The following is a 23,708-nucleotide window of genomic DNA, read 5'->3' on the forward strand; positions in this document are numbered from 1 at the left end:
ATGAAAAAGAGCAGCTTACAAAATAATATCTAGTCTAGGAGGTCATTTTTACAAAGAAAAAAGGCAGAAGGGACTTCAATCAAAATGGTAAGTTGTTTTTCCTTTTTGCTTACTTTTCTAGAGTCTATGTAGCGGGCACAGAACAAGTAAAAGAATTACTCAAATATCTTGTACTCTATCAATTCTTTATTATCAAATTTGGAAACCAGTCAAGTTTTCAAGCTATTTTCAGGTTAGTTTAATTTTCAACATATGTACTCTGAAATAATTGTAGAAAAATATACTGATACATTGTAGAGAATTTTTTCTAGTTATTTCCATTCTTCATTTTAGTTCATCCTCAGAAAGTTACTGACATTATTTAGGAAATCACTTTTGTCAAAGGTCTTACTATAAAGCCACTTTGAGGGATATTTTTAAACTAAATTCTACACCTAAATGAAGCAGTCAGAGAAAATGGCTAGCCTAAACTTCTTTGTTCCCATTATAGTCAAACAGCTCAACCTTACTGATCCTTTTTGCCTTTGAAATTTGCCTTTGGATGATATAAAATATAACAAAGTTGCTAGAGGAGGTCTATGGAGTTAGGAATACTCTTTCAGTATTCCTAATTACAATTATTGTGCTTTTAAATAGACTCTCTAATTGCTTCTGTTTTAAGTACCATTTAAAAGTTTTGTCATTGGGTGATGACTATAGCTGCCACATTTCCTGAGGCAGAAGACCAACTCCTGGGGTTGGTAGCTTTTGACTCTTTGAAAAGTCAGGAAAAGGCTGAAGGCAGCATCACAGACTCAGGGAGATACTGATGATTGCACCAAAATTTTCCAAGGATGTGCCAACTAGGTTGGTAGTAGCTCTCCTGCTAGGACAGATGGCATGACTGTGGGCCCCCATGCAAAACAAAAATGCAAGTTCTCCTGCTTAAAAATACATAATGAAGATGAAGGTAGTCACAGTAGGGTATGAAACCAAGAACAGGCCTCTCTACACAAGGGGTTCTGTTCTACTGCCCAGGTCACACACTCTATGCTGGAGGAGATCCTTCTCTAATGCCTAGAAAGCTACAGCTCCTTTGGATGTAAACTCATCCAACCATTTATGCTTGGCACTGTGCTAAGCCTGGGATAAGTGCTAAGCCTGAGTGTAAGTAAGTTAATTCATCAACTCAATTCTGAAAACTCCATTTTATTGATATCTAGAACATCTGCTGGATTGCTATCCAACAATTGTACTCAAAAGGTTTGAGTATGCCCCTGTATGTGAGATACTAAGTGTGACCACCATATCAAGTCATTCATCCCTTCAATAAATATTTCAGGACTCCTGCTGCATGATATGTCCACAAATTTCTCAGGGGACAAACATATACAGAGTTGATAATTGGAGAAGGATGGTCAACAAAAGATTCCCAGAGAAGAAAACAATTGAGTCATGAAGAAAAGATAGAAGTTGTCTGGAACTTTTCCTGTAGAAAAGCCACAGGAAGAAAGGCATTTCAGGTGGCAGGAAAGCGTGAGAAGTTATGAATGATGAAATTGCAAGGTATTGCTACATGTTAAGTTTAGAATGACAGGAGCTGAAACTCTATTTTCAGAGCCAACTGCAAGTTACCAGAGTAATTATAACTAATTATATCTACCGCTAGCTAGAAATTGGGCCCAAGTTAATGGCTAAATTAGCAGAGAGAGAAGGCAGCTTGGAAGGAGCAAGTTGAAGGCATGTGGGTGGGGAGCATTTTGTAATACGTGAGAGTTATTAAAGGAGCTCGCCAGGAGATGGACAACATAATCGTGCCTGTCAGGGAGGCCCACAAGGTGAAGTGACAGCGTATCTCCTGAGGCACAGCTGATAAACACACTTCACTGAGCCTCACCACACCCGGGAGAGGCAGGAAATCAAAGCTCGGGTCTTTGGAGTTTGTGCACAAAATGCCCAGAGGTGGATAGAAATTCCCCTAATCACACTGGCTCTCCCTTAAAGCCATCCCTGCATTGCTGTGTGCTGGACACGGACTCAAACAATTTAGCAGTTCAGAGACCTACTGTCCACCAGTGGCATCTACAAATGAGGTGGCCTGGATGAGGGGTTTCTCAGGAAGCACCACTGTGATAAACTGAAAAACCAGGGCTCCCCACTAAAGTTCCTCTCTGGAGGGAATTACTAGTGTTTTGACCCCTATTTGAATGAAACTGGATTTTAAAACGGGTAATAACAACATGTCAAGTGCACAAACTCCTAAATTGGGCAAAGCATCAATGTCAACTAGAGAAAAAAGTCAGCCCTACCGCTGACTTCTTGATCAGACTTTAGAGATGGAGACCTTTCATGTTTGTTTACTGAACTTTTTTTGGCAGTTACTGAAATTTGAACTCAGTACTAGCTTGCTAGGAGGCTCTGTATCACCTGAGCCAGTACCCCCAACAAGGCTGTTTTCAAAGCTTCTTTTGAGAAGGAAAGCAGAGAGGAAGTGGACATTCTGAAGGTTCGGGGAGCTAGTACTAAAAGCCAGACATTTAGTAAAGGTTGGAACTGCAATATTTAAGCAGGTCTCGTTCCAATGTTACTACCTGATGTCACCTTCCAAAGTGACACAGAAATGGTAGGGTGTCACAAGCCTGCCATCCAGCCTCATGCACTACAGAAGGGAGAAAAGGAGGTAAAGAAGTCAGGGAGAAGTTAATGGGGTTCCATAGCCCTTTGCTATTCACTATCCATTCAATAGCTGCCTTGTGAGGAGTCACTTAACTTTTTGAACCTCAGTTTCTCCCACAGGTGGGATTATCCAGAGCTGTTCTTCCTTAGTAATATTACATGTGTAAGTCCTTTTAGCTCTCTGGAGAAAGCCCTCAAACACAGCATTATATTTTTCATATCTACAATAGACAAAGGGCTTTGACCACAACGTCCACTAGTGAATGACTCATGTCTCTCAGTCTTCAGGGAGGACTATTTAATTTTTAGTGACATTTTAATATTCCTCAGCTACCTTCAAAGATTTAACACTTCAGAGAATAGATTTAACACTTCAGAGAATAACAGAGCTTTGGGGAAGGACAAAAAAACCCACCACACATTAAATCTCTGACCTGTGCTTAGAGGTAACAATTTCTAAAGCATTAGGAAAAACATAGACTATCTGGTACTTAAAAGAAGACATGCTGAAATCAGAACTGAATTCCTTATGAAATATTTTCCAGTAGTAATTACTGAAATACAAAAAAAAGTGCTGGCCTGAGGTGATGATTCCTCTTTTTAAATTCAGCTCTGCCTCTGAGTTATCTTGGGTCAGTTTCTGTCCCTGAATTTCAATTTACTACTCAGACAAAGAAGAGTTTTGACTGGATTTTGTTTCAGGGTCTTTTCAGAGATGACATCATAAGATCTTTCCATAGAAAATGAGCCTAGTGCCCCAGCGAGAGGCTATGAATCCATGAAAACAGAAACAGCTATCACTCACATCACCACCTATTCCCCTTCCCACATCAAAACAGCTGTGCTCTGAGCATGGCTGACCTGGTCCTCCTGGAGAGTAGGCCCTGTTTTGATTGCCACCGACCTGCATGATAGTCCACATCCTCAGAAAGTAGAGCCTGTGGAAAGATAATGGCTATTGTAGGGGGTTCTTAAAGATATGTGGATAGAATTCAGGATGCACCCAAATTTGCTTTAGGAAATTAGTTCTCCATTGCTCCATTCCAAATCACCCCAGAATTTAGTAGCACAAAGTAACAAATGTATACAAATGTATATTGTTTCCTGGTTTCTATGGATTGGGAGTTTGGATGTGACTTAGCTGGCTCTCTCTGGCTCAAGGCTGCTTATGAAGTTGCAGACAAGTTTTCAGATAGTCCCTTTTATAATGCCTGTCACTAACTAGCTTCAGCTGATGGCTCAAATGAAGGAGGTTTGGGGGTCCCCTTTCTAGCTTACGCATGGAGTTGTAGGTACTCCTTGATCCCTTGCCATGTGGGCCTCTCACAAGGCTGCCTCATCACATCACAGCAGTCTTCCTTTGGGGTGAACGATCCGAGAGAGTGGAAAGAGTGCTATAGACTGGATTGTGCCCTTTAAAATTCATATGTTAAAGCCCTAATCTCCAATAGGACTATGTTTAGAGATGTAGTTTTTAGAAATAAGGGTAAATGAAGTCATTGGGTGGGATTCTAATGTGACAGAATGACAACCTTATAAGAAGAGGAAAACAGAGACCTCTCTCTGCCACACCACTTACGTGTACCTCAGAAAGGCCATAAAGCACACAGCAAAAAGACAGGAAGCGATCCCTCACCCAAACCCAACCAATGCTGGCACTTGGATGGAGACTTCCAGCCTCCAGGACTGTGAGAAAATAAATTTCTGTTGTTTAATCATGGTATATTTTATGGTGGCACCAGCAGACTAATACAGAAGGCACACCCACAATGAATGCCACAGTCATTATAACTAATATCCAAGGTGATGGTGATACCAGCACTTCTGCCATATTCTGTGCATTAGAGGTGAGGCAATAAGTCCACTGCACTTTCAAGGGAGGTGTGAGTACTAGGAGGTGGGAATCAGTGGGGTCATCTTATAGGCAGCTACCACAGGGGGTAGAGTTGGAGCCACATTCAGCGATCATTGTAGGCAACAAAACACCACTGTGTGAGTAGCACCTGCGGTTTTGTAGCCAACAGAGATCACAGGTATTTTCACCTAACTTGATGGTTCCTGCACATACTTTTGGTTACCACTGCTTTAAAATATTGGAAGTTTTCTTAGGCATACTGTGTTACATCTTGTTATTTAATGTATTAAAGAAGAAATTAGGAGGATTCCAAGATGGCGGCTAGAGGGAGGAAGCAGAAAGCGAGATTTCTATAGTGAAATCTTGGAGAGACGCTGGAGACACACTTTGCAGGCATAATCACCGAGAAGAGGCAAAACTTTGACCCCTCCACACCTCCAGCTGGCGCAGAGAATCTCCACTTCACGTTAAACGGAGAAACAAGGAGGGCCCCCAGGCCACCAGTCGCCCGCACCCAGACGGCTTGGGAAGACGTGGACAAGCTTATTTTCGATTAGTACGCTAACGCTCCCTGTTTATACCTTTGAAACTTTCTTGTCTGATTCCTTGTTCTGTTTTCTCCTCTTGTCTGTTTATTTGTTTTTCCCTTTCCTTTAACTTCTTGCTTTCCATCTCCACTCACCCTTCCATTCTAAATATTACCATTGTTATTATTATAAGCTAGAAAATACTTAATTGCACACAGTACAGGGACAGTAACAACACCAAAGACAATGACGGGAAGACAGAAAACACAGGGAAACCAGTTTCCCCACAGCAAAAAATTAGTACAGAACCAGAGGAGAATGAAGAAAACAGATACTCAGATCCAGACTCCAACAAAATGAAGATAAACGATGCCAAAGGACCCACTGAAGCCCACAAGAATAATTTAAAAGAAGATATACTACAGGTACTCAATGAGAATTTTATAGAGATGATACTGGATAGGGTCAACCAAAATGTACAGGAGGTACTCAAGAAATTCCAAGATAACAAAAATAGAGAATTTGAAAAAGCAAAAGAAGAAATAAAGGAAACCATAGAAGCACTGTATAAACACCAAAGTGAACAGAGAACACGATGAATAAACAGATAAATGAAATCAGGACAAAAAGACAACATTAAAGAGGAAACCACCCAGGATATGGAAAACCCCAGAAAAAAGAACGAAACAGAAATGCAAAACAAAACGGAAGGCCAATCCAGCAGAATAGAACAAACAGAAGACAGAATCTCAGCACTTGAAGATGAAATGGTAATTAAAGGAAAAACCGAAGAACTATTAATTAAACAACTCAAGACCTGTGAAAAGAAAATGCAAGAACTCACCGACTCCATCAAAAGACCAAATTTGAGAATCATGCGCATCAAAGGAGAAGAGGTGCAAGTGAAGGGAATGAGTAATATATTCAACAAAATAATAATGGAAATTTTCCCAAATCTAGAGAAAGATATTCCCACACAGATGCAAGAGGCTTCCAGGACACCAAACAGACCAGATCAAAATAGAACTACCCCACAACATATCATCATTAAAACAACAAGTTCAGAAACTAGGGAAAGAATATTGAAGGCTGTAAGAGAAAAAACACAAGTAACATACAAAGGTAAACCCATCAAAATCACAGCAGACGTCTCAACAGAAACATTAAAAGCAAGAAGAGCGTGGGGTGAGATCTTCCGGGCACTGAATGAAAATAACTTCAACCCCAGGATACTCTACCCAGCAAAATTATCATTCAAAATAGATGGAGCAATAAAAGTCTTCCATGATAAGCAGAAACTAAAACAATATGTGACCACAAAGCCACCACTACAAAAGATTCTTCAAGGGATTCTGCACACAGAAAGTGAAACCCAACTTAACCATGAAAAGACAGGCAGCACCAAACCACAGGAAAAGAAAAAGCAAGACAGTAGAGAGTAACCTCCACTTAGGTACACACAATCAAACCTTCAAACAACTAAGACAACTAAATGACAGGAATCACCACATACCTATCAGTACTAACACTTAATGTTAACAGACTTAATTCACTCATCAAAAGACACCGCTTGACGAAATGGATTAAAAAAGAAGATCCACCAATTTGTTGCTTATAGGAGACCCATCTCACCGACAGAAATAAGCCTAGGCTTAGGATGAAAGGCTAGAAGAAGATTTACCAAGCCAATGGCCCCAGAAAACAGGCAGGAGTAGCAATACTTATCTCTGACAAAGTAGACTTCAAACCTACATTGATCAAACGAGATAAAGAAGGACATTCCATACTAATAAAAGGGGAAATACACCAAAAGGAAATAATAATCATCAACCTGTATGCACCCAATGTCAACGCACCCAATTTCATCAAACATACCCTGAAAGACCTAAAAGCATATATAAACGCCAACACAGCGGTTGTGGGAGACTTTAACACCCCATTATCATCAATAGATAGGTCATCCAAACAAAAAATCAATAAAGAAATCCAAGATCTAAAATATACAATAGATCAAATGGACCTAGTTGATGTCTACAGAACATTTCATCCAACTTCTACACAATATACATTCTTCTCAGCAGCCCATGGAACCTTCTCCAAAATAGATGATATCCTAGGGCACAAAGCAAGTCTCAGCAAATATAAGAAAATAGAAATTATACCATGCATACTATCTGATCACAATGCAGTAAAAGTAGAACTCAACAACAAAAGTAAAGACCAAAAACATGCAAACAGCTGGAAACTAAATAACTCATTACTTAATGAAGAATGGATCATCGATGATCATCATGTGTGGACATTAGATCAAGGGCAAACACAACAAGGGGATTGGACTTTGAGGACATGATAAAAGCTTTAGCACACAAGGGAGGGGCGAGGATAGGTAAGACACCTAAAAAATTAGCTAGCATTTGTTGCCCTTAACACAGAGAAACTAAAGCAGATACCTTAAAAGCAACTGAGGCCAATAGGAGAAGGGGACCAGGAACTAGAGAGAAGGGTTAGATCAAAAATAACACACACACACAGGAAATTAATGTGAGTCAACTCCCTGTATACCTATCCTTATCTCAACCAGCAAAAACCCTTGTTCCTTCCTATTATTGCTTATACTCTCTCTACAACAAAATTAGAAATAAGGGCAAAATAGTTTCTGCTGGGTATTGAGGGGGTGGGGGGAGGGGGAGGGGGCAGAGTGGGTGGTAAGGGAGGGGATGGGGGCAGGGGGGAGAAATGACCCAAGCCTTGTATGCACATATGAATAATAAAAGAAAAAAAAGGGTATAGATAGCTGGAGATGTGAGAGGCCTCATGGGTTACTGAAGATCTCCTGTGATAGCTTGTTTTCATTTGTCTTGATCCATTGATTTGTAATTTCTGTCAGCTGTGATAATAAACTATATAATAGCTTATTTAAAAAAACAGGTGTTGGCGAGGAGGTGGGGAAAAAGGAACCCTCTTATACTGTTGGTGGGAATGTAAACTAGTACAACCACTCTGGAAAAAAATTTGGAGGCTACTTAAAAAGCTAGATATTGATCTACCATTTGATCCAGCAATACCACTCTTGGGGATATACCCAAAAGACTGTGACACAGGTTACTCCAGAGGCACCTGCACACCCATGTTTATTGCGGCACTATTCACAATAGCCAAGTTATGGAAACAGCCAAGATGCCCCACCACCGACGAATGGATTAAGAAAATGTGGTATCTATACACAATGGAATTTTATGCAGCCATGAAGAAGAACAAAATGTTATCATTCGCTGGTAAATGGATGGAATTGGAGAACATCATCCTGAGTGAGGTTAGCCTGGCCCAAAAGACCAAAAATCGTATGTTCTCCTTCATATGTGGACATTAGATCAAGGGCAAACACAACAATGGGATTGGACTTTGAGCACATGATAAAAGCGAGAGCACACAAGGGAGGGGTGAAGATAGGTAAGACACCTAAAAAACTAGCTAGCATTTGTTGCCCTTAACACAGAGAAACTAAAGCAGATACCCTAAAAGCAACTGAGGCCAATAGGAAAAGGGGACCAGGAACTAGAGAAAAGGGTAGATCAAAAAGAATTAACCTAGAAGGTAACACACACACACAGGAAATCAATGTGAGTCAATGCCCTGTATAGCTATCCTTATCTCAACTAGCAAAAACACTTGTTCCTTCCTATTATGGCTTATACTCTCTTTACAACAAAATTAGAGATAAGGGCAAAATAGGTTCTGCCGGGTATAGAGGGGGTGGGAGGAGAGGGAGGGGCGGAGTGGGTGGTAAGGGAGGAGATGGGGGCAGGGGGGAGAAATGACCCAAGCCTTGTATGCACATATGAATAATAAAATAATAAAAAAAGAAGAAATTATTTTTACTATATAACAACTTTAGAAACTAATTGGAATGATGTATTTGTAACTATTTGTATTTTGTTATGACTTAGAAAACATTATTCTGAGGGATGATCTGTAGTTGTTACCAAACTTTACGTGCTTGTGACACAAAAATATTAAGAATTCCTAAGTTAACAATTCTCAGAGTGTGGCATGGGGAACAGTAGAGCCATCATCATCTGGAACTAGTCTAAAATACAAATTATCGGGTCCCCTCCAGACCTACTGAATCCCTTTGGGGAACGGACCCAGCAATCTGCTTCAACAAGTCCTCCAAGAGATTCTGGTGCTTGCCAATGTCTGAGAGCCACTCACCTACGGCCTCTCATTCTCAGTTTGCTAGGGACTACTTTTTGAGGACCACTGCTTGGACTGATACATCACTATCAGCTGGATGTCTGTTCACCAGCCTTCCTGAGACACTTTTTTATAATATTTGCAATACTGTCACTAACTAGCTTATGGTTCAGGTAAGTTACTTAACCCTCAGACTTCATTCATGTATTAAATAGAACAAAAATATGCTAGCTGGCAGAGTTGTCAGCAGGCGTGGAAATAATGTATCCACTGCACTTGGCAAAGGGCCTGGCATGGAGCAGAAACTACAAAAGTGGAAGTTAACAGCTATGTTACGATTATTACCATTTGAAGTTCTCATTAAGCATTAATGTTTCTTGTGAGGATTTGAGGCTACCAGAGAAGAGCCATACAAGCAGTCCCATGCCAAGATAGCCATGAGGGGCTGTGACAACCCAGAGTGAGGGAAATGTGGCCTTACAACTTCAAAGAGCCTTCCCATGCAGTCTTGGGCAACCCGAACACTGACCCGCTGAGGCTGGTGAAGTGAGCCACTGTCATTCTGGTATCATGAAAGAGGAAACTGAGGTAGAGGGAGGCCAAACACTTGCCCAAGGATACAAGGCACTAATCATTCAAGCCTTTCCCCAAACCTTTGTGGCTTCTTGGTCAATCTGTTTCATTTGGGTTTTTTTTTATTTCAGTCAATCTATTTATTAGGGCTATCTGGCAGCAACCCTGTAGCTTGATCTACAGAGTCCAGAGGAGGCTGGAGTTAGAGGCTTTGAGGAAGCTGTGTAACTCTAAAAGGAAGAATTGGCAGGATATCTGCATGTGTCCTGTATAGTGTACATGGATACAGTCAGTTCCTCCTGGATCCCACATGCTGTCCCTCTCCCCTGCTCCCCACACTCAGAGGCTGAAGTCAGCAATTGCTTCAGCATCTACTTGTTCTGATAGGTGTGTGCTTTTTATTTATTTAGGTTTGCTTTTGAGGTCCAGTAAAAGATGCCATATTTAGCCAAGTTCTCAACAGATTGGAGTTTCAGAGAGTAAATGCTGAACATAATTTGCTTTCCTTCATGAGATCAGAAGGGTGACAATGGAAGATTTAAAATCAAGAATTATTACAGGAGTTGGAACTTTGCGTTAGCCATCCAACTTGAAGCGCAGTGTCTGGAGCCTAGGGACAGATGAGTGAGCATCTGACTTTTACAGACCAGTGTTAGCAGCACTTCCTCAAACTCTGCCCCAGGAAGATGCCAGACACTGCAAACACAGAGCTCTTGCTGTGCTTTTCTACCAGAGTTCCAGCATGTTGTGCTAAGTTTCATCTCACCTCTGTTTTTTCTATCCATTGCTCTAAACAAGAAGCAGACTAAGGTTAGGATCAGTTGGAAGAGACAGGAAAACCACTAGATGACTTTATTTAAACTGTTTTGGTCAGAGACAGAAAGAGAGAGAGAGAGAGAGAAAGAGAGAGAGAGATGAGATCTCCTTCTAACAACCTTCAGTGGTTACTTTCATGCTTATTCTTGACAGATAAAGTACTTTCCTACTCCTTCATAAAGATCTACCCTCTCAGAGCAAATGGTGCTTCAAGACCCTAGGCCAGCACTGCACGTCCTCTGACAAGATCTGAACCTCAGAAAAACAAATTAATTCCAGTTTCTGCTCAATGAGAGAATGACACCATCTGCCTCATGAAGTGCTTGGTGCACAAATTCCCAACGCTTACCTTATGACCATGAATGCCAGTCCAGAAAGCAGGAAGCTGAGCACAGCAGACACACACACTCAGGTCAGAATGGCAGAGTTCTGTCAAGAGAGGTTTTTCCTATTTCTTTCCTGCTCTCTGGTAATAGGAGGATCTAACTGACTTTAGGGAAAAGGAATTGTTCTGGAAAGCTCAGAATTTTCATTTTTTCTCCTAATGTAATTCATTCTACAGACTGGGGTACCACACTCAGAGTCCTCACTGGCAGAGGCATTTCTCTTTGTCATGTCTTGCCAACTATTCTCACATTTCTCCTTGCCCTGTATTCTCTAGAGAGCATCAGCACAGCTGCTGCCTGCTGTCCTCAGATGGTGGCACATGAAGGTGTCTGAGGCCATGTGTGCTCCCACTGGGTTTTCCTTGGCATCTCCCTTTCAATTCTTCCTTTAGTCATTTCCTTACTGCTTCTCTTTCCTTTCCTTTTTAAGGTCAAATGGTCTTTCCCTATTACTGAGGCTAACCCTCCATAGTCATATAAATAATGTCACAATGTCCCACCTCTTCGGGACCTGTCAGTTGCCTTTTCATGCATTCATTCTTGTGAAGAAGCAGCAAGTTTCCAGCTCTCCCAAGTTCACTTTGTTCCCCGCCTCCCACGCAGGTGGGGTCAGGCTATGTGACAACATCTGGTGATGTGGCTCTCTCAGGCTGATGCACCTGAGAACTGGCATGCCACCATCATCTCTTTCTTCCCTCTGCTGTGGTAGTCTTGGACATCAAAGGTCACAAAGGTCAGATGTTTAGATTCTCATTGGCTTGCCTTTTCCATGGGCAAGAATTAAACTATGCCGAGATGTAAACTGAGACTTATAAAAACTTACCTCAGTCTAGCCAAGTCTATCCTAACACATTCCTCATATCTCTCTCTTGCCATTCCATCTCTTTCTTCTCTGTCAAAGTTCACTTTCAACCCTTAAGACTCAACTTAATGTGAATACTACTTCCTGAGTTGCCCCTGTTGAAAATTCATTGCTCACAATTTTAATGTTCCTACAGAGATCTGTACTAGGATTCTGCATGTGTTACCTGACTAATTCATACGAGGTCCCTGCTTTTACAAATGCAATGCTATTATAACATTTCTCAGAGTGTTCATTTGTTTCTCATTATGACTGTGAAGGAAAGACCTCTCCACTTTTTTCAGAGTTAGCAAACTTTTTAATTCCTGACTTCTTTCTGGAGCTGCAACTTAAATTCTTAATGTGTCCCCAGTTTTTCACCTTTCTGTCCACACCAGGTCCTACTTTGGATCACCTATGCTATTTCTTTTCATGCAGTACCTTCACTGGTACCCAGGGTGAGATTGTAACTATCCAGTCTACCATGCCATCAATCTGATTTGTTGCCATATTCTGCAGATTCCACACTTGAAATATGAATCTGGATCTCAGATGCTTTTCTTTTAAACCCCAAATGCTTTCGCCTCGTGGTGTTTCTTACTGCCCTTCTAGGAACTTTCTTTATACCCTGATTTGCCTTATGACAATCCATGTTAGCGTTCTCCAAACCCAGACTTGGGTTATTTCTTTTCTTGAAAGTGTTCATCCATTACTGATTGGTTTGATACATGATTCCTAGCCTCTCTGAACAATGACAACCAGGTCCTGGTCCACTTTTCCTCTGTCATCTCCCTCTCCTCTGTCCTGGACCACACAATGTTCTCCCGACTACTTAGTTGAGATCACACTGTCCAAACTTTATGACTTTAGCGTTACGGTTCATGTCTTCCTAAATGTTTTCCTATGTTGAACTGTTGAGGTTCTGTGCATTCTGGGAAGTCTGCCTTTTACTAAGGGCATGTGTGTTCCTACTTTGCTCCTTACCTCCGTGTATGGTTACAACTTGCACTGTACATTCCTCATCCTTGAGAGTCCTTCTGTTCCTTCTATAATGCCTGTTACCTAGCTGCTCGTTAAATAATTGTTAAATTGAATGGAAAATAACTGTAATGTGTGTTCTGAGCCTCTAAGTTTCTCTGAAATCCCCGAAAGAAATTCTGAAACTTGCAGGAAATATTTTACAAGGAAGGAGTGACTTGCTCACTAGAACATTTCCTTGCTTTATGTCCCTCATCCATAAGAGGAAAAATGTGTCCTTTCACATCTCAAATATCTGGAAATTGCCTCTTAATAAATCATGTACCATAACATATTTTTTCCAGTACAAATTTTCACTTTCTTTTCCTGTCCCTTTGCCTAAAATGGTCACACATTTTTTTGCTCTGATCCACATCACTGCATATTTCTTTTGCTAGTTTAAAAAACTCTCAAAATTCAGAGCCTGGGAACAAATTCTACTTCCAAGAGATAGACTAAACCATAGAATATTAACCCCAAAGAGGTAATGTAATGAAAGGTCTCCTTGTCTTTATTGAAAGGAGTTTATGGGATTCAGGATATTTTCATTTTACGGGAAAACTGAGAAGTTAATGCTAAAATCTAGAAAGTTGCCAGGCTATTTCTTAGAACTCATAAAATAGGTGTTAAAATTATCTTGTCTGCCTCTGTTTTATTTTATTCTTGACCTAGGCACTTACTCCAGCATTAATATTGGTTCATTTTGAATGGTTCATGGGGAAAGAGTTATTTGACAAAAAGCAATAATGTTTTAAAATTAGAAAACCAGGGTATGAAGGTTTATTAACTCATAGTAAGGGCTTTGAACTCATGAATTTATGGAGTCAGATTTCAGATTAATACCTCTTTGTCTTTTCTTGCAAATTATAGTTACATGCTGTAGAATGTAGTTAAATGCTGGTTGTCTTAATTCATTTGGACTTCTATAACAAAATACTTCACTCAGGTAATTTATAAGCACTGATAATTTATTGCTTTCAGTTCTGGAGGCTGGGAAGTCCAAGATGAAGCACCTGCAGGTTTGGTGTCAGATAAGCGCTGTTCCTCATAGATGGCACCTGCTGTGTGTCTTCACATGGGGGTTGGGGCAAACAGGTTCTCTCAAGCCTCTTTTATAAGGCCACCAATCCTACTCATGGGGGCTATACTTTCCTGACCAAATCACCCCCTAAAGGTTGTATTTCTCAATAATTTCGGGGCTCAATTTCAACATATGAATTTTGGAGGGACACAAACATTCAGATCATGGCACTGATGAAATAATTTACAACTTGAGGTAAAGAAATGTGCTCAAGAAAAGAAACTTCATGAGCTAGAAATCCCTGTCATTTATATAAATGGGGTCAATATTCTTCACTAGGCTCAAAAGTCAATTAGGCAACTTGGATGAATCTGAAGAAAATTATGTCAGGAGAGGGAAAAAAAAAAGGCCAATCTCAAAAGGTTGCAAACTACATAACTTTAGTTATAGTTATGGAGATTAGTGATTGCCAGGGGATAGAGATTTCGAAGGTGTAAGGAGGTGGGTGTGGCTATAAGAGCAATGTGGGGGAGCCCTGTAATGGTTGAACGTGGTAATGGTAATATGAAGAGATAAAGGTCATAAAATTGCATAGAAAGACATGTACACACGCTGAAATCTCACTAAACTCTTTCAGGTTCACCTATGTCAATTTCCTGTCGTGTACTACAGTTAGGCAAGATGTTACCATGGGGAGGGCAAAGGGAGCACTCAACGTCCTGCATAGTTTTTGTAACTTCCTGTGAATTTATAATTATTTCAAATTTAAAAAAAAAATTTTTTTTAAATGTCAGAAATTTCTTCATCACTTTACAGAACGTGTTTGCTGATGAGGTCAGGTAGTAACATCAGTAAATGGAGTGGCTGGTCAGTAGGGAGGGGAGACCTGTGGCTGATGATCAAGGAGGCAGCTGCTGTAAGAATGCCATTGTGCAACCTGTGTACCTGGAATGGCAGACTTCTGAGTGCTAATGTTTTTATAAAATGCCTGAGATCTGAGTTTCTAATAAAACTGACTTTAAAATAATGACAATGAATTCAAACCTTTTTCAGCACTATGTAAGTGAAAGATAGGTGCTAGAGAGTTGCTGCTCTCGTGTGAAGTCAGCTCGTGACAGAGGCTCAGTTAGGTCCCCTGATGCACCCTGCACGCAACAACCTGATAATCTTATCGCACAGTTTTCACTAGTCTGTGATCCTTTAGGAAAGGCAGAGAAATGGCTACTCATGAGAAGCAAGTTTTCTGCTTATGTTGCTAAGGCCAATGTCATGAGCCCTGTTGGTAACACTTAGAATAAGGTTGTTCCTTCTACAGCGGCTGAAACTGCGAACCTGACCAAAATCCTCACAGCTGCTTCCTCAGCCTAGGGCTGAGGCACAGTATATGCTCAGTTTGTTTCTTGAGCTCTTCATTTGTTCTTCTCCAGCTACCTTAGTTCTTTTATTTCTTGAAAGCTAAACGAGATCTATAAAAACAGAAAATGAACCAGAATCCGTTGTCTGACACTCAATTTTTCCTGCAGCTGATTTGAGTGGCTTGGCGAATACACTTCATACAAAGGTGCTGACAGTACTCATGATCTCTGTCTCCGTGGGGCTCTGCACAGGAGCCTTTTACTCATTATGGCAAATGAGGAAGTAGAGGGGTAATAAAGTCCCCATTTGGTTTGCGTTCTTTAAAATCTTTATCATCTGTGCCCTGCTGAATGATCACAGTCTAGACATTCCTTCCACCCCAACTCCTAACCTGCCCAGGTGACTGAAAAGAAGTGGAAGGAGGGCATAGCTAACTATATTCTTCACAACTTCCAAAACAGCTTCAAGCACCATATCTCTGAGTCAGTTACACACCATCCCCACCCCATTCCACCATTGTCTGAAACATCATTTGCAAAAATGATGTTTCAGACATCATTTGTGTCCAATCTCCAACAGCTTGGACACAAACAATTCCTTCAAGAAGGGAATGAGTGGAAAAAATTCCAATCTTTCAGCTATGGATTAATTACACAGTCTCAAAATCAAATTTAAAATGATTGAAAGATCCATTTGCATTAACTCTGTCCTGTTTTCCCCAAAAGTTTGCTAATAAGAGTCTAGAGAATGTTTTCTAATTTTCCTTTGAAAAAAGAGTATTTGCAGCTATTACACAATTATATACCAATAGGGAGTCTTTTCTTATTTGCCATTTTTCACAATAATATGCATACTTTTAAGGGTTGGTTTTCAGCTTCAAAAATTATGCTAATGTGGTAGGAGCAATAATTCAAAACGTAGCCACTAATTTCTCTAAGAGGAACTATGCATAAACCCTGGACTCTACATTTGTTTTCAACTAATTATCATGTATTTACTTTTCCATTAGTCCAATAGTTTTTCTTTCAATTCAAAATTAAGCAATGTGACACTGAATTATATAAAGGTCTATTTAGCATAGCAGACACACCCCATCATTCCCTAGTCCTGTGATTTACAGCTCTTAAAATGTACAGCCAAGAGGTGTCTGTCTGTATGCCCTTTAGTGTTTTTATCCATCACGTAGTCACCTCAATAACTTATGCATTCTCAGAGGTCTACCTAGCAATTAACTCCAGTCTTCTCTAACTCATCATCTCATCATGTAAAGTAGATTTGAACACAAACTTTATTAGCAACTTTCAATTCTGATTCATTCTTATCTCCCCCATCCCCATGCTGCAGTAATGTCAGTTTACATGTGACAAAGATGCTCTAGGAAATGGCGGTTTAAAAAAATCCACCTTGGTCATTAGTCTTTGCACTACGGGGCACTACAATAAATTGAGATTGTCATATTTCAAGCTGAAACACGTGATGCATTCTTCATGGAAATGGAAATGAATACTCCTTGCCACACAACACAGCATTTTAACTGTGTTTTGGAGTAATAGGCAAGTCTTATTATTTTTATTGAAAAGGTTAGGAAAAAACTCAAACAAATCTATCCCAAACTGTCAAATGGTAAAGAAATTCCTGATATCTTGTCTTTCTCTCCTAGGAAGAACAGGACAAGAAGACAACTCACAGAGTTCTCTTCTGTATAAAAAGTTCTCAGCTGAAGAGCTGAGATAGGATTTAATGCATGTGTTCTTGTGATAAGGAAGGTTTCCATAAAACTAAAGGACACAGTCCCTGGAGACAAGGTGTCTGACGCATGGACAGGCAGAAGTCTGGCCAGGACTTACCAACATCAGGGTCCACTGCTTGCACTCTGGTCAACAGTGCCTTAGTGGCCGTGTTCTCATAGACACAAGCATTGTAGTGGTCAGAAGAAAACACAGGAGGGCTATCATTCACATCTTCCAGGATCAGGTGCACATCAGACTGGCAGAACCGGCCACCCCCATCAGTGGCCCTGGCAATCAGGTTGTACACTGGGACCCTCTCCCGGTCCAACAAAGCCAAGGTTTTTAACTCACCTGTGAAAAGAAATGGCAACATGAACATGACTGGTCTGGATTTTCAAAAGTTGTCCTCTGAAAAGCAGAAAATAAATTACATGAAGAATTCTAAATACAAGAGGGAAAAAGGGCATTTGGCCCAAGAGCCATGTGGCTTGAAAAATAGAGCAAGTTCAAATTTTTGAGGCATTCATGAAAAAAACTATGGAATTCTGGATGAAACAACAAATGAATAGCATGGCCTTCAAATTAATGAACCCCGCTGCAAAAACTGGCGATCAGAGGTTCTTTCTATTGGCTACCTGGAGGAGACCCCTGGCAAAAGCATAGAGGATAGACTGATGCCCATTGTAGCTATCTGGTGGCTAATAGTGTCAACAACCCACAGATCCAGAAGTCAATCTCTCTGCTTCCAGTTCTTTTTATCCCATCTTTTAGAGGAAAACGAGGCAATGAAAACATGCTGGCTTTAGCAGAACACAGTCTTGAAGGACCCACTACGGCAAGATAACCTTCCATTTGCTAGACTATGGAAGGGCCTGTGGCTTCTGGGGGAGGAAGGAGAAGGGAAAAACTTCAGCAGCTACTCATCTTCTGCATGGAAGAATGTCACATCTGCATGTTACCACTGGGAAAGCCATGCAGGTGCTGGACATCAGTCCTCATGGACATTTTTTTGTTATTATTGCTTACGGTTCAATAGAAAATGACAACAAGGGGTGAGGTGGAATCTTAGTGTGGTTTTAATTTGCATTTCCTTTATTGCTAGAGATGGTGAGCATTTTTTCATGTGTTTTTTGGCCATTTGAATTTCTTCTTTTGAGAAAGTTCTGTTTAGTTCACTTGCCTGTTTCTTTATTGGTTCATTAGTTTTGGGAGAATTTAGTTTTTTAAGTTCCCTATACATTCTGGTTATCAGACCTTTGTCTGATGTGTAGCTGGCAAATATTTTCTCCCACTCACAATAGCCAAGTTACGGAAACAGCCAAGATGCCCCACTACTGACCAATGGATGAAGAAATGGAATTTTATGCAGCCATGAAGAAGAATGAAATGTTATCATTCGCTGGTAAATGGATGGAATTGGAGAACATCATTCTGAGTGAGATTAGCCTGGCCCAAAAGACCAAAAATCGTATGTTCTCCCTCATATGCGGACATTAGATCAAGGGCAAACACAACAAGGGGATTGAACTTTGATCACAAGATAAAAGCGAGAGCACACAAGGGAGATATAAGGATAGGTAAGACACCTAAAAAATTAGCTAGCATTTGTTGCCCTCAACGCAGAGAAACTAAAGCAGATACCTTAAAAGCAACTGAGACCAAAAGGAGAAGGGGACCAGGAACTAGAGAAAAGGTTAGATCAAAAAGAATTAACCTAGAAGGTAACACACATGCACAGGAAATCAATGTGAGTCAATGCCCTGTATAGCTATCCTTATCTCAACTAGCAAAGACCCTTGTTCCTTCCTATTATTGCTTATACTCTCTCTTCAACAAAATTAGAGATAAGGGCAAAATAGTTTCTGTCTGGTATCGAGGGGGTAAGGGGAAGAGGGAGGGGGCGGAGTGGGTGGTAAGGGAGGGGGTGGGGACGGGGGGAGAAATGACCCAAACATTGTATGCACATATGAATAAAAAAACTAGAAAATGACAACAAGCACAGTGATGGACCTGCAGAAGTGCCATTTGGTGCAAAGCATGATTCATGAAGTATCATTACTCTTAAGTAAAATTGCTAGGCATTTGGTCAAGTCACCTCCATCCACAAGACGTTTTATCCTATGGTGTCTCTGCTGCAGACAGCCAGTCAATTCCCTCTCCTGCTCAAAAAAGCCCCCAGTGCTCTTCAGTGGGACATTAAAGACCCTCTGTGTCTGGCCTAAAGTTGCTGTCCTGCCACTTTCGTACACAACATCAGCTGGGTATGCTGTGCTCCTCTGCCTATGCTGTCCCTGTAAGCTGCAGTGTCCTGCTTTTGCTCCTAGAACCCTGGCTCAGTTTAAATGCTAGTCCTTTCTTGAGCAGTTTCCTCTTTCCTTCCATCAGAGTATTGACTACTTCTTCCTATGCTCAGATACAGATCCTTTATATTCCTCTTGGGTGCTCCTTTCATTATTATGGGTATATTTGTCCATCTTCCCTACTGAACCATGATTTCCCTTGGGCATGTTTGTTTGTTTATCTGGAGTCTACCACATAAACCCCATAAAGTGCTTACATGGCTATTAGCGCCTCAATAAGTGTTTCGCAGACCCAAGTAGCTAAGTGGTATATTGCCATGCAGCTAAGTGGATCTTCCTAGGAGGTACAGTGGACATGGAAGTGGGGCAAGAAAGAGTCCTACCCTTTTGAAGACTCATTAGTCATTGTTCACTAGGACCAAACCAACACTGGAAATGTGAAAGCTATTCAATCTTTATATTTCATTTAAGAATTGCCATTAGATGAATCATCCAATTCACAACACTGAAGAATTGCTTCCAAAGAAAATGACTTCCCCATTAGCTCTGGCCTTCCATGCAGGCATCTGCCTTTAGTTTACATAACATTTCACCTTGTAAATTTTACCCAAATATGCAAGCAAATCGGAGGGCTCATGGTTTTGGAGAAACCAGGCAGGAATGTTTAACAAAACCAGAAAGTGGTGTTAATAAGAGTCAGGAAGGGGCCCAAAATTAATTTCAAAATGGAAAACCTCTCCTTGCTAGACATCACTTTCCAGTTTGCGTGGCAAGCTGCATTTGGGGTGTGATTCCACTTAAACCTTTTATAAGCCCATTCTTTAACTCATAGGCGAGAAAAACAAATACAGATGTGTGCTCACTTTCTGATAATACTGTAGTTTAAAAGCCCCTAACCCTAACCCAAATAAAGTCTGTGTACCCCAGAGCACCCATATTTGGACCCCTACTCCTACTCTCATTTGTTGGAGTTCAAGACACCAGAGCACCCTGTGAGAGCTCTAGTGTACTATCCACATGAGAGTTTAGCTTCTCTCATGAACATACAACGGCATTTATTCAAAGAAGAAATTTCACCTTACCACTTTCGGGATCTAAAAAAAATTCACTGTTTCCAGATCCGTGGAGTGAGTATTGTATGTCTCCATTGGATCCAATATCAGCATCCTTGGCACTGACCTTCAGGATGATTTTATTTGATGGAATGTCTTCAGGAAATAATGCTGCATACGCAACCTGGGCCAAGGTAAACAAAAGGAATTAAATCCTTAGTATTTGTGGTACAATTGCCATATTTAGCATTGTATGTTATTTATTTAAAAATTCATTTATATAATTTAGCTTTTGCTGGTTTTCCTTTGCCACAGATCCATATTACAATATATTGTGACTCTGCTGCCCTACCTTTTACATACCCCTTAATTCAAAAGATCTTTATTGAGCCTTCCTGTAAGTACAACAGTGAAGAAAACAAAAGGCAAAACTGCCACCCTGTGAAAGCCATGACACACATCACACATTGATCATGGTTCATTTTTCTTTTGAGACTGAATGAGTTCCTAGGATTCTTTTCAACTCTTTTAAGAACAATACTAACATTTGGTATTCCCATGGTAGAGTATCTATTCACAACACTTTTCTAAGCTATACAACACTAATAATGTCTCTAGATCCATCCACATGTTGAGAAAAATTCAGTACATGAATAGTGATTTGCCAGTAAGAAAGAAAATGAAATGTAACACTCACAACTTGTGCTGCTATCATGTTTTTGTACAGTAGTGGACAGGCTACTTCATGAGAAGCTAGAAGACCCATGTTCAGCCCTGGCATTTCCACTTATCCAAACAGGTAACATCATGTAGATTGGGCTATTTCTTTTATGATACTGGTGACTTCCAGAGAAGTTATGAGGTCCTTTACGAATTACTTAGAACTACTTAATTTCAAGATTTACTGTTGGGGGAGGGGGGAAAATGAGGTATTAGGTACCTGACTTTGCTAGCTATATTCTTTTCTTGTCTGGGAGATTTTATCCTAGACTCTACTTCTTAACCTCTTAGATTCAACTTGAGCTTTTACCTCAAATGGGTGATATGAACAGAAGTTAGCCTGCCCTTAAGAAGAAAAGTGAAAGTGATTTTGATTTAATTTTAGAGAAGCAGAGTAAAAAGCAGAACTACAATCCCCCAATCTCACCTGATCACATACTGGGCTATTGTCATTTACATCACTGACGGTCACTTCCACCATGGCCTGTGTGACAAAAAGCCCATCAGTGGCAGTGATATTGAGGAAGTAAATGTCTTGTTCTTCTCTATCAAGAGGTCTCTTCACATATACCTTCCACTCACTCTGCACCAGGCCCAGGGCAAACCTTCCTCGGGGGTTTCCTCCTGCAATGAAAACAGAGCATCTGAAGACAGGCAATGGAGTGCCTTGGTCTATGTGTGGCCATCCAGGTGACTTTCAATTGCATCACTGGTGCTACAGAGAAAAATTGATACTGCCTTCAATTCTCCTGCACTAAGCATGCTATTTATATGCTTGGCTTGTGTGGAAAGTAAAACAGTAACTTTCCAAGAGCATAAAACCCACTTAGAGAAGCTGGAGATGATCTCTTGTTTAGTTCCCCTTAAGGACAATCAAATTCAAACTGTGAAGAATCAATCGTCTTCTCAGGATGATACAATTGTCGTTCCACTTAGTCTCAAGAGAGCATGTAATACACTGTAGCTCTTGTTACCAAGACAATTTCATTAGCTGTTGATTATGCAATCAAGAGAAGGCAGCCAGCTCTATTAAGGAATCTTTTAATGAAGGCTTTATCATACAGCTGTGCTCTTCTCATAAGGACTGGAGTTTGGGGAGAAAAGTTTACATGACAGAGGAAGACCCATTATATTAAATAGCCCTAATGAGGGGTCATTTAAGAAGCAGTTCAAAGATTAGCACTGCAATTAGATCAAATTTACCAGAGTGAAGCTGGTGAAAGTGAAGAAAGTAGAGATGAAGTGGAACAGCTTTCTATGTGCTGAAGCAACTGACCGTGGACCCAGTCACATTGCTTTTCCACTTCACTAAACTACATGGACAAAAGTAGTCTAGCTAAGGTGGGAAGAGGAGGGAAGAAAACTACCTTGACCCAGTCCCTAAAAGGGAAACAGTGTCAATTCAAACCCCCAGAAGACTGGGCTGAACACAGTTGGCAAGAGGCTAGGAATCGAGTTTGAGGACTATCATTTCACTGATTTCAGCATTCAACAAGTATGTATTACCTACCCTGTGTGACTGGTCTGGCAGCAAGGCTATGACAGTGGAGAAAATCAGCAAACCACCCCCTGCTTTAGGGGTCTAAAATAATTAACAGGAAGCCATGTGGTCAAAATGGCTCCAGTGCCTTGAGTTCCTACAGTTACATTGAGGCAACTCAATGTAAATGGTAAAACAAAACTTAAACATTACCAGAAAGAAAACACTACCTAACCTCTAAGAGGGACTTTAAGGTTACCTTCTACTTTGGCTGATCAAATGCTTTCTTTGTCTTGCTTACATGAGCATAATAACTTAAGCTTTTCCCTTATGGCTCACTGGTGAAGCTCTAAACATAGTGCTGTTGCCCATAGAGTTGCTGTTTGCTCAAATAAAGTATTTAAAATTTTAATGTGATGCCAGGCATGGTGGTACATGGCTGTGATCTCAACTCAGGAGTCTCAGGCAGGAGGAATATAAGTTCAGTACCAGCTGTAACTATGGGTTACATAGTGAGAATGTCTAAAAAAAGTGTCTAAGTTTATCTTTGAATACAATAAACAAATAAACAAGGAAAGCATACTGTATGCTGACTGCTACTTCATGAAATAATGACAGTATCTCACCTCTCATAACAAATCTGAAAAGAAAATCACAGTCCTCTACAGGAGAGACTAAGTGGAAGGAGTGAATCCCGAGTGTCACACTGCACTCTATGGCATGGGGAGGTGGTCAGTCCTAGGGCCTTCTCACTTGGAGCAACCCTGGGATAAACAGAACCAAATTGTGTGGACAGCACAGAAAAGATGAAGGCTGCACTCTTCTCTGGGCAATGGCTGTCAGCTGAGGAGTGACAATTGAGTGACAATTGAGGCATGTGCTACTGGAAGCTCGTGGGTAGAGGCCCAGGATGATGCTCAATGTCCTACAGTCTACAGGAGAGCCCTCCCCCACAAAAGAGCCATTCAGTCCCGCATATCAATTGTGGTTGGCTGAGGAACCTTGTTCTAGGGAGGCCCAGGGTCCTCCCTGGGATATCACTTTCCACCGTCACTGGCTTGGATTCAACTATGCTTTAGTTGAATATTATTTCAGCACACACAAATTTAACTTCTCCATTAAATGCTTTCAGTGCAAGCAGCCCCACTTCGTTCTTTTGTTACATAAAATGATTAATGGTCCTTC

The 23,708-nt window shown here is 40.7% G+C and overlaps 1 protein-coding gene and 1 long non-coding RNA gene across 8 annotated transcripts in view; one reads left to right on the forward strand and one right to left on the reverse strand.

The window, feature by feature from the left end:
- The window catches only part of Fat3 (FAT atypical cadherin 3), a 611,059-nt gene that overhangs the window by 64,859 nt on the left and 522,492 nt on the right, over nucleotides 1-23,708 (reverse strand). For all 7 annotated transcript variants that reach the window (XM_074081331.1, XM_074081345.1, XM_074081335.1 and 4 more), the window contains 3 exons: nucleotides 21,471-21,667; nucleotides 20,354-20,507; nucleotides 17,089-17,322 (listed from right to left, as the gene is read on the reverse strand). In XM_074081331.1, the coding sequence (XP_073937432.1) occupies nucleotides 17,089-17,322; nucleotides 20,354-20,507; nucleotides 21,471-21,667 (585 nt within the window). The remainder of the gene's footprint in view (nucleotides 1-17,088; nucleotides 17,323-20,353; nucleotides 20,508-21,470; nucleotides 21,668-23,708) is intronic.
- LOC141425040 (uncharacterized) overlaps nucleotides 1-23,708 on the forward strand; it is a 203,374-nt gene that overhangs the window by 32,704 nt on the left and 146,962 nt on the right. The gene's annotated exons all lie outside the window — the stretch shown is intronic.

Source organism: Castor canadensis, chromosome 1 (assembly GCF_047511655.1).
Source record: "Castor canadensis chromosome 1, mCasCan1.hap1v2, whole genome shotgun sequence".
Lineage (NCBI taxonomy): Eukaryota > Metazoa > Chordata > Mammalia > Rodentia > Castoridae > Castor > Castor canadensis.